The sequence below is a fragment of the Brassica oleracea genome, unplaced genomic scaffold (assembly GCF_000695525.1).
Source record: "Brassica oleracea var. oleracea cultivar TO1000 unplaced genomic scaffold, BOL UnpScaffold01102, whole genome shotgun sequence".
Taxonomy (NCBI): Eukaryota; Viridiplantae; Streptophyta; class Magnoliopsida; order Brassicales; family Brassicaceae; genus Brassica; species Brassica oleracea.
In genome coordinates, this window is record NW_013617668.1 from 12,828 (window position 1) to 24,818 (window position 11,991).

General features: G+C 32.2%; 1 protein-coding gene and 1 long non-coding RNA gene across 4 annotated transcripts; one reads left to right on the top strand and one right to left on the bottom strand.

Moving 5' to 3' along the window:
- Positions 1–2,250: 2,250 nt before the first annotated feature.
- LOC106320880 lies at positions 2,251–5,096 on the top strand. 2 transcript variants are annotated; one of them, XR_001265939.1, is made up of 5 exons: positions 2,251–2,341; positions 2,481–2,840; positions 4,103–4,169; positions 4,257–4,344; positions 4,567–5,096. It is a non-coding gene; the product is annotated as an uncharacterized LOC106320880 (long non-coding RNA). The 2 variants fall into 2 exon arrangements; XR_001265938.1 differs by having other exon boundaries at positions 4,257–5,096.
- Positions 5,097–9,225: 4,129 nt separating this feature from the next.
- LOC106320879 lies at positions 9,226–11,416 on the bottom strand. Of its 2 annotated transcripts, XR_001265937.1 has the most exons (3): positions 11,187–11,416; positions 10,888–10,955; positions 9,226–10,657 (listed from the first exon to the last, which is right to left on the bottom strand). XR_001265937.1 is itself a non-coding variant. In XM_013759230.1 (2 exons), the coding sequence occupies exon 2, from the start codon at positions 10,651–10,653 to the stop codon at positions 10,168–10,170; it is 486 nt and encodes a 161-aa protein (XP_013614684.1). In that variant the 5' UTR covers positions 10,654–10,955; positions 11,187–11,416; the 3' UTR covers positions 9,226–10,167. The 2 variants fall into 2 exon arrangements, 1 of the variants encoding a protein (XP_013614684.1); XM_013759230.1 differs by having other exon boundaries at positions 9,226–10,955.
- Positions 11,417–11,991: the final 575 nt, after the last annotated feature.

The following is an 11,991-nucleotide window of genomic DNA, read 5'->3' on the forward strand; positions in this document are numbered from 1 at the left end:
TGATGGTAGAAGCAATGGGTCTGAGGATGGGATCCACGTGACACGTCAGCCACGACGATTTGCCGAAGGGATAATAACAACAAACCACATTGGTCAGCGGTCACTCGCTGACTCGCATATATAGCCAATCTGGTCAGGCTGTCAAAACTCTGATCTCAAAGGTAATGCCTACTTGACTTCAGCCGCCTTCATCAATCATCGTTTAGCATTACCACATACAATTGCATGTGAATCTTAGAGTGGCCCCTTTCGTGTTCATGTCTTTTTTTCAAAAGTTGTATGCTGAAAACTCGAATGAATTAAACCAAGATAACAATGATCCGACAGTAGAATGAAGAAAAACGATTAGGGTGTTGTTTATATTTAAATTCTGAAAACTTGTAGTTATTTTTTTCTTACAGTGGTTTATTAATTTTCATACAACCGGTGGTATGCTTTTTGTTTTAACAAACTTGAGATTATTGACATCTAAACATATGTAAAACTCAAATTAGTGTTTTTTTTGTATTTAAAAAAAGACTTTTGTAACTAATGTAGTACTACTCTCATGTATCAGTATCCCCTAGACTATATTTGCGAAGTAATTTTGCCAAATGTCCTCTCTACGATCATTTTTTTCTAATGTATATTCTTGATATACAAGCAGGATAAAACAAATTGAACTAGATCCATAAATTGCAAGGTTAGATGGTTTTTTGAAACATCTATTACAACAAAAAAGAGAGTCAGCGAATCCAGCGCGTGATTATATCTATCTTTTGATGTTTTTGTAATCATTGAACCTGCATGTTCAATATTAAATACAAAAATCACGACCGACATTGCTTATATATTTTCTGTAATGGATATGCTTTTTAATCACACAATATTAGTGAAGGACAAACAGGTCTCGAGCGTGTAGAGATAAACCGCCATGTTGAAAACAACAAATTATATAATTGCAGGAAAATAAAATGACACAACCAAAGAAAAGAGAGCAAAAGACTCTGAGTGGTATATATAGAAGTATACAATCTATATAATATGGTTACATCACGGTCAAGTTGTATCTTTCTCAAATGATTCGACTCCTATTTCTGCAGTTTCAAAAACGGAAGTATGTAAAGTTTGAGGAATGCATGCTTATTCCCATATTTAGACGAAAGGCATGCATTCAAATGGAAAACACTGTACACATGGCTCGAATGATACCGAACGTCGGCAAGAAGAAACGCAGGGGTAAAACAGGAACTCAAAAAGAAACTTAAACAGATATATCTAGAGTTCGCGGGTCAATCCGCTCCACCCGTCCCGCCAAAACTCCGACCCGCATGATCCACAAAGAAAGATTCAAATACCCGCACTCGCTCTGTCAAATTTACGGGTAACCCGCGGATAATATATATTTTAATAAAATAATTATTTTAATTATATATTGACTATTTTTGTGATAAAATAATTAAAATTATATATTTGTAAATTAAATTATATAATTTGATAATACTTTATATATCCGCGATTCAAATTTTGCCGATCCACACTCAACCCGCTTAAAAGTGACTCAACCCGCACTCGCAGACGCATTTTGAATTTTTAGAACCGGCTGACCCGCATCCGCTCTGCAGCGGATCAAATGAGGCAGGACCCGCGGGTAAAAGCAAATTCCCAGCTCTAGATATATCGTACCCAACCTAAACTACCGCCTCCCTCTCCCTAGATCTGAATTACAACCTCCTTATTATTTTGTTTCTCAGATTGCGATCCATTTTTTTTGTTTTTGTTCCTTTTTATTGTGTTGTTAATTCATGATTCTAATCTCTTCTGTTTCAACATTCAATTCAATTCAGATCTGGCCACTTGCTCAATCTGTAAGTCTTCTCTAGTTTGTTTTTTTTTTTCAGATTTTTGTTCTGTTTTGTTCTTTCTTCACCTATGCTTTTCTTTGTTTGTTTCTCAAATTTTAATCTGTTTTTATTTTGTTTTGTTATGTTGTTTCATATGATTCAATCTGAATCGTCATACATATTTCCAGAGGAGATGATCCACATAAACTATATTCCAGACTAGCAGAGATCGTTTACAACAACTCCAGCCTCAAGAAAGCCGCCACAAAAGCAGTGGTTCACTAACGAAGGCAACTCTCTCTAGACCTTTTCTCCCTGTTTCTTTTTTTGTTCTGTTTTTTTTTTTCATTCCTCACCCGTGACATTAGTAAAATAGAAAAACTTAACATTGTCTCATATTAAAGCTTATATGGTATACTACAGGATGTTCAGGGCAGATCGCTATGAAACCTAAGAGGATTCGATATTACAAGGAAGCCAAGAAAGATATCCTTCAATAATCACTCTTCCAGAAGAAGGTTAGAAGCGAATGCATGCATCGTGTATCTCCTCAATTGCTATGATTACATGAGTTTCTGAAATGCGAATTCATATCAAAACTCTCTCTCTCCCTTTCTCTCTCTAACCGTCTCTAACAATTGGGTTTCTTTGTTTCAGTTTCAGGTAAATAGACAATCTAACTGTACGCAGCAGAGCAGTAGTGATTCTTGTAATAATAAGGTCTCAAAAGAAGTATCAAGCAGCACTGCAGCAGTAACAAACAAACAAACAAAAAACTCGATTCTTCTTCCCTGTGGTGGCTCAAGACGAGCTAATCAGCAGGATTTCTCAAAATTGTAGCGGATCAGGAAATTAGTGACCAGTTCTGATTCAAAGTGTTTCTTCAGACTAAATTCGAAAATGTACTTGACCTTGGTTTTAAATGTCGTGTGGCGAGGATTGGCGAAAGGAGGCTCGACACTCGCCACTCGCCATGGCGTTTCATGGCGATCGCATCGCGTATCAGCCGCTCAAAAGGTACCTTCTATTCCTAATACCATAAATTATATGAAACTTTGAAAAAAAACATAGTAAACATAATTTAAAAAGAATGTTAAGCTACGTATATAATACAAACTAGGTACATAAACGTATAAGGTTCTTAACACAAGCTAAGAAAATAACCTCTAACAAACAAAATGAATGATGCGTGATATATAAGAGGTTTGCGTGAATAGAGAAGGTATGTGATAAAGAAGATATGACACTATGAGCCTTATATGTGATCAACATGATGTGGTAAACACTAAAACTTTAACTAACAAAACAAACCGATAAAGTAAAGAAGAGCTTATGCCGTCAGTAGCTTAGAGAAAGCAAGAGAACTTGTGAAAAAGTAAGGGGGACGTATTACTAGTATATAGTACATTCACTTAGGGTTTTTACTTTTTAGATGGATTAGGGCATTCGGTTAGAGTATATTTAGCGTATATTTAGAGTATATTTAGAGGATATTTAGAGTATAATACACTTATATGCTATTTTACTTATTTTGAAACCAAAATTTTGTATTTTGTGTGACCTTTAGTTAATGTATAATTCTATTTGTCTGAATTTTGTTTTAATAGTATGTAATATTTATTCTAGTTTATTTTATTTTGATATATTTAAGTTATTCTAAATAGAGTTAGTAGATGTATTTGTGAAAGAAAATAATTGAAAGGACTAAAAAAACAAATGAATAGTAGTTTTGAGGTTTTGAATAGTGAATCTCAAATTTGAAGTGTCATTATTCAAAACCTCAAAATTTGAGGATTTGAGGTTGGGTTGGAATGACAAAAACCTCAAAATTTGAGAATTTGAAGTTGTGTTAAAGATGCTCTAAGTTTTTAGTGCTTCTCTTTTTTTATCTTTTGTTTTTCATGATAAGTAAACGCAAAAGACTAAGTGTGAATTGCTCTGTTTTCTCTAGATTCAAATATCCCCAAGCATTGAAGTTAAATATAAGACACGCAAATTCCTATCTACAAATTCCAAAGTGGAACCAATGTTGTGTAAAAAGTCTCTGAAAGATTAAATATTATTTCCAGTATAATATATTGCCAAAACTTCCTACTAAACCTATCTTAAAATATAACTGCGAACATTGAATGTTAATTGGTTTTGTAGAGTATTCTAGACTCATTTGTAATCCAATAGTGTTTTCATTGTATATGTTGATGGAATAATCACATACTATTGTAAAATGTGGTGATGATGCTTCCTAAGAAATTAAGTTCCTGTTGTTGTTATCTGGACAGGGGTGTTTGATAGGACGACCATAAGGAAGCAAATAAATATTGAAGTCAGACCAGGCCAATTACTGATGTGAGTACAATTTTGTTACATGATTTCTATTACTCAAACAAAAAGTAATAAACGTACAACTAATTGTTTTTAACAATGTTTGAATAGGCCACGAACATGGATCATGGAAGATGGTTACAGCTAACGGGTGAAAAACACAAATACATACAGAAGATCACTTCCCATGTCCGTAAAGGTTAGTACAATCTCTATACTATTTTATGTTATAGTTGCAAAATAGAATAACAGATGGAACGTGAGGGTAGAGTGCTAGGAGTTGGTTTTGAGTACTGATGGAAAACTTGAATTTAGATAATAGACGGCTCAAACAAATATAAAAAATAGAGTGCCAAAACATAATGGCTCTAAACATAATGGCTCTACATTAATTAAATCACAAAACTTCGGAAGAGTTCAGGAATGTCCGGGCAAAGTTAGCATCAAGTCCAGGACGGAGTTAGACATAATTAGACACCATTTAGAATCAGATGGGTGATGGTGCTTTAATAGGGCGTCCGGATGTTCAGACGGTACAGAACTGTAATGCCTTGCAAACTTAGGACGATCCAAACCAAGTCAGATTCATTCATTGGAGATGTTTGGATGAGATGTTCAAAAATAAGGCGACAGGCGGTCCGTACCATCAACTATATTTCACCCGAGATCGATCAGAAGCTGTGCAAATTTATGGCGGCGGTTTCCAAGAGCAATCAGAGGACCTTATCTATTTGTGAACCTTGGAAAGTAAGGGATCCTTATGGATTTTGGCATGAGAGATTATTCGCGATCAACTCCGGAGTCCTTCCGAAAAATATATTTGGGATGTCCACATCTGGATCCAGATAGTAAAATCTCGAATCCGTCCAAACTGGATATGGATATCTGGATCCGTGTTTTGAAAACATATTAAATATTGAATCTTATTAATAATTATTAATATTTATACATGAAATTATTCTTATAATATTATATTTTAATGATATTATATTTCATATATATTCATAAATTTTGTATCAATATTTAATATATGTATTACTTTTAGAATTTTTGTATTTTTAAAAATATAATTTTGTATAACTATCCAACACAATCTAAGTTTTTGTATATGATATCTCAATATAATAGATTTTGATCCGCGCTGGATAATCTTTTCGTGAAAATTTTATATAATCGCATTTTCTCTTTATTTAAAATAGACATAGATATAAAATATGTAAATCAAAGTCTGAACCAAACTCAAACAAAAAATGATCCATATCTGATCTGAATGTAAGAAAAACCCTAATGCGCTTTTAGGGTGGTACCCCTGTTCGAAAACATGGCCGCTTAACCGCCTAGGCGCTGTTCGGAGGTTGACCCCAAAATTTTTTATCAAATCGGTGAATCCAAGTGTTGACCCGCGTATACCTGCGTATGACCGCCTAATTCTTACCTTGACCGCCTATTTTTTATTCATTATTACAGATTTTGTGTAACTATTCATTACTAAATAACTACAATTAGTTATCAAACCAAAAATAAACACATATTTAGGGATTTTTTCATATCAAACACACCAAAATTTAAATGTTCGATAAATCAAAAGAAAACTGTTGAAAATTATCTATAAATGTTATATAATTATGTCTAAAAACTTGTGTCATCAAATTTAAAATAAAGTATTAACTAAACATATTATAAATATACTAAATTGTATTTAAAGCTAGGCTATGCATATTCTCCGAGTATTTTCTGATTTTTTGGTAACTCGCTAGGCTCGGCCTTACCGTCCGACTAGCGCCTAATGTAGTTCTAAACTGGGGGTGATACATAACATATTTGAACCCAAAGTGTTATTAGCCGAACCTGAATGAATAACCTGAAAAACCCAAAAAAATCCAAGAAAATGATCCAAAAGTCTTTTTTTTTTAAATGATCCAAAATTATAAATTGATCAAAATATAAATATAAATAAATATTTGAAAAAAAATATGTACTTCGAATATTAATTCTATATTTATTTTAAATGATATCTAAAAATAAGTATTTAAATTTTAAATAAATACATGAAATATTAAATTCTATACAAATAAGTATTTACTTCTTATGTTTTGCTTTTAAATTTTGGTTTTAATTGTGGATATATCCTAACGAAACCAATATATCTTGAATCTGATATGGGTTTTAAGATGTGATACAAATTAGAATCAAAATCGTGTGTTACAACTTATATCCGAACTCGATTCGTACTTACAAATTTATCAGAATAAAACCTAGGATGTTATATAAATTAGAACCACAATTCAAAAACCCAACATGTATCCTAAAGACTACATAAACGCTCAAACCTAACTTAAATTGTGTGTTTATGTTTTTACAATTAGTTGTATATTGATAAATGTTTTAGATGGATGTATAACGTACAATATATAATAATATAAAGCAAAGGTGGGAATGTGGAATTAAATGATTATGGATGGTATCAATTGAATAGTTAAAAGGAAATCTTTTAATGAAAGGTTTCGGTTACTCTAGGAATATTAATATGAAGTCCAGCTTAAAAATTTACCTAGAAAAAGTTGCGATGTTTCTAATTTAACTAGGCGATAATCCGTTCTTTGCGTGGAATAAAATTATGATAAAAAAAACTTAGGTTTTTATGTTATAATCAGATTATTTGTCCAATATATTTATTGTGGTAAAAATTAAAGGAATAATCGTTTGGTATAGCTCTGGACATTCAGTTCCGGTTTGGTTAGTTATATTCTTTTGGTTCTTCGATTTTTGAGGTTAAGGACCCAATGTTTAGAAAATTCAGTTTGGTTATTTTGATTTTTCAGTTCGGCTAACAAATTTGACAACCAACTAATATTCGAAGTAATTTCCAGTTTGGTTCCGGTTTTGTTAAATCGGGTAAAACAGTCAGAAAATTTGGTTTTTCTAATTAAATATCAATTTTTGTGCTCACATAAAACTTTAAATAATTCAGATAATTTTATATATTTTGAATGAAATTATTATTGTAATTTTATTTTTTTTGGTATTTCGATTTGAAAATAATATTTAAAACTTATTTGATTATTTTGAAATTTGATGCTTATAAATATATAAACTATATTATAGAAATTCATGTACTCTTAGGGTTTTCTGTTTCGATTTTTTGGTTCGGTTCAGTTCTTCGGTAGATAAAGAATAATTAAGACCAGAATAATATTTATGAGTCGTGATTTGCTACCACATATTTCCCTAATCATATATACTGAATTTGGGGATAATTTTTTTTTTTTACTATATTTGCATTTTTTTGAAACACCTTTTACTATATTTGCATCCATGCTAGATTTAAAACTATATGTGTGCACAATATGCTGGAATATATGTTTAATATATAGAAATAAATTTTTCAAAAATAAAATATAGAAAGAAAGTCAGATTTAACTAATATTTGTCTACATCACAAAATTCATGCCCGGGACATTTGATATTTCATTTGTGCATCTCAATTAGTAATTCGTATAATAATATATTGTTATACTAATAAAACTACATTTCATATGGTCTTCAAAATAACTATGTTACAAAGAACCGTATGCGCATGATGCGGATTTGAATGAACATCTGCAACACATATAACTTAAGTATAAAAATATAATTTTTTGGTGTTAAAAAAAGCTAATTATATGCTACTGCAACTTTCATTTCCTTCTTCTAGTTTGTACCCAATTTAAGGGCAAATTTTATACGTGTAAATAATGATTCTATGTGTTGATCTTTTTATTAAAATGGTGTAGTCACTTGTAGGTAATAATTGCCATTGACGTAGTGAAACACCTTATGCAGAATAAAGCCAAATTCAATCCATGACATTCGTCGTTGGACATAGTCAGAGTACATTGAAGTTATAAACCTAAACAAATATAAAATAAATTTGGCAGGTTAAATCATTCTATGTAACACGTTTCTATGAGCCGTAATCGTATTTTCTTCTTGTGGTCTCGTGTGTTAAGTTGGGCCAGTGTTGGGCTTTTATTTATTTTAGTGTATGCTTTGGGCTTTATGTATGTTTTTAAAACTTCCTCAATAAAATATTAGATGGCAAAAAAAAAAATAATATATATATATATATTGTATTGTTTTGGATCCCATGATGTGATGTTCAGAAAAATATATATATATATTGTATTGTTTTGGATCCCATGATGTGATGTTCAGAATTTACTTTAATCTCTTGTAAATGGATTGTTTATCGTGCATTTTGATGTGTTTGGAATGTTGTCCAGTAACCAGTGCAGTTCTAGGCATTCGCGTCCTCGGCTCGGGTTCGAGTCAGGTCTTATTGAGTTTGGATTCTTCGGGTCTTAGATATTATGATTTAATAGGGTAACAAAATTTGTCAGTTCGGGTTTGGATTTTATCGGGTATGGATCGGTTCGGATTTTATCGGGTCCGGATCGGTTCAGATTTTAGATAGTTGAACTATATAGGGTAATTAGACTTTTTTGGTTCGGGTTCTGGATCAGGTTCGGGTCATGTCTGGTCCAGCTCAAAAAAACCTAAAACACACAAAAATATCTGAAAATATTTAAAAACCTGAAAAGTATCCTGAAATTTTACCTAAACCTTGACCCCAAGACATGAAAAATAGGTAAATTTTTATTCCACTATCCGAATTATATTTTTGAAAATTTAAAATTTTGCTTGAAACACAAAATTGTACCCGAAAATCCAAATCTGAAACTTAAAAAAATATTTGTAATACAAAACATATACTGAAACACCGATATATACCTACTATATACTAGAAGTTTATGGTATTTTGGGTAATCCGTTGGGTCTTCGATTCGAGTCGGGGTCGGGTCCTAGACCCACTAGTTCTCCACAACAAGACCCACTAGGATAAAAACATCAGTTCAATTCTTATCGAATCTGGATTTTTTGGACCGAGTCCGGATAAAATGCCCAGCCTAGAATAGAGTAAAGGGGCGTAAAATGTTATAGACAAAAAAAATGGTGTAAATTAATATGTAAACAAAAACTAAACCAAATTAATATTTATAATATGAACTTAACATAACATTAATTTAAACCAAATATTTGTTCATATTATAAAGAAGAAAACTAAAAAAAAATATGAATAAGTTAAATATATAAACATTGTATAATTTTTACGATGACAAAAATGTCTTCTGTTACGGGTAATAACAAGTCATGTAGTTAAATTTTTAATACTTGTTACTATATAATACTTGACTAGATGACGAATATTTAAAAACCAAGACATATATGAAACAAAAAAGTAATAAGTGTAAGAAGATTAATGAGTATTTGTGTCCAATTCTAAATGCAAGTAAAAGAAAAGTCAAATATAAACAAGTATTTAATGGATCATGTAACAAATATCAAGTAATGGAGTAAGTAACGGGGTGAAACGAGTCAAGTACTAAAAATAATACTTGATGCTTGACTTGATTTTGGAAGTAATGAAAATTGTCGACTTGTTACTTGTCTTGACAATACCGAGTACTTGAATTTTCAAGACGGGTACGAGTCAAGTAACGAGTTTAAGGAGTAATGATGCTCAGCCCTATATTTTAGGAGACTAAAAAAAAACAGATTTAACAGATTTAATGTTTTTTTATTAAAAATAACGAAACAAATAATCACATATAGCGTAAAGCGCGGGTTATTACCTAACGTAGTAGTAATTAATCTAGTAACCATTCTTTTGTAATGATAGCGAGAGGGATAGTGAGAGGGCACGAGGTGTTGACACTTAATAACACACTTGATAACAAGGGGATAAGATAGATGATGGTTCATATTCATAACTTAGTTTTAGCTAGCAGCGAACATAAGATGGCATAATATAAAATTTTATAAGTCGCAAAAGAGGTTTTACTCATACTCATAAGAAAAGACACATGTTAGCATAATAACAAAACATGGTTTTAGCTAATAACATAACATACCATAATAACAAAACAGCGTTTTAGCTAATAACATTAAAGGGGATAAGACAGATGGGTTCATAACAAAGTTCTCACGCCATTTCGAACCAGTAGTGGGCAAATGTGATAGTACGCTCAAGCTGAAGGAACGGCTGGTGATTTCTCACAGTAAGTCGCATGAGTCTGAACATAGGACCGTCAAACTCAGCGTCCATGACGAAGTTACCATCGTGAAGGTCAAAGAAGATTCCCTCTGCTAAGCGGGCGTGAAAATACAGTTGCCCTACCTGATTGTTGACCTCCACAAAGTCCCCCGTAAAGTTTACGTTCTCGCTGCCTACGATCCAGTCATTGTAATCAAATGTGCGCGGGTTATCGACCCGCCACAAGCCAGCCGCATCCGGTGGGATCCGATACGGATTAATCGGAGCCCCAAAAGCATCTGCATTCCTGAACAACAAGAGCCACTGGTCCGGCGTTAGAGCTTGGTTAACGGAATCTGCGAGGACCAATTGGACGGCGACGGGAAGATGATCCTGAGGCAGATCAGTGAGGCTGGCCACGGGAAAATTTGCCATTTCTCTGAAAATAATAATTAGGAGGAGAAAGAAAAAGAAAACAAAATCTATACAGAGTAGTCAAAAGTTGAGATTATCCAAATCGAAATCTTAATCACAATAACAAGAATCAGTGGATGGTTCGCACAATAACAAGCTGGAGTATATGTCCAAAACAGAGTAGTCAAAATTTAAGATTATCTAAATGCTCAAAAGTTCCTTAACCAGATCTAAAGTTTTGGATAAAGTTCATACCTTTTTGGATTGATCTTTGAGGGCAGTGGCGAGTGTTTCTTTTTTTGCTTTTGTGGGTTTTTTTGCTTCTACAGATTTCGAAAATAATAATTAGAAGAATCAATCGAGAAAGAAAAAGAAAACAAAATCTATACAGAGTAGTCAAAAGTTGAGATTATCAAAATCTTAATCACAATAACAAGAATCACGGATGGTTCGCACAATAACAAGAGTATATGTCCAAAACAGAGTAGTCAAAAGTTGAGATTATCTAAATGCTCAAAAGTTCCTTAACCAGATCTAAAGGATAAAGTTCATACCTTTTTGGATCGATCTTTGAGGGCAGTAAGGGATGGTCTGCTTGACGGCTGGGGCTGGCTAAACTTATTTCTAGTTTATTTATAGGGAAGGAATAATAAGGGCGAGTGTTTTTTTTTTGCTTTTGTGGGTTTTTTTGCTTCTACACAGGTTAGGGCTGTTCTTTTTTTTTTCACATGGGGCTGTTCAATATGGCAAAACCGAACCGTACCGTACCTAACCGAACCAAACCGAAATAGATAATATGGTTTGGATTTGGTATATACCATACAAACCGAATATATATGATTTTTAAAAAACCGTAGGATTTGGATATGGTTCGGTATATAACCGATAAAACCGAATAAACCGAATAAAACCGATAAAAAATAGAAACATGTAAATATGTATATATTTTATAACAACGTATGAAAATCATAAGTTAATTTTTTTGCTAATAACTATTACTATATTTTTTACAGTAATAAAACAGTCCTGATTTGTAAAACACTTGAACTATAATTAAATAACAATTCATCGCAAACATGCTTCTTATTTTCTTAGTCTTCTTTTAATCTTTTTGCTTTAATTTAGCATTGACTAAATTGAAATAAAGATTGTAAATTTGATGATAACAATTAGTGGAAATTCTTCACAATTTTTTTTTATCTATAAACGAATAGAGTTTCGTGTTTAATAGAAGAAACATGACTTTGATGAACGCTAAATATGAAAGAATATAATAACTTATTTTTTGTGCTTCGTGCTTCTGTTTTATTTTTTATTTTTTATTTTTATTATCAAAATTTTGAGCTTTGATTTTAATTA

Excerpts from the sequence above, each read along its gene's own strand:
- LOC106320879 (XM_013759230.1), bottom strand. The coding sequence starts at position 10,653 with ATGGCAAATTTTCCCGTGGCCAGCCTCACTGATCTGCCTCAGGATCAT.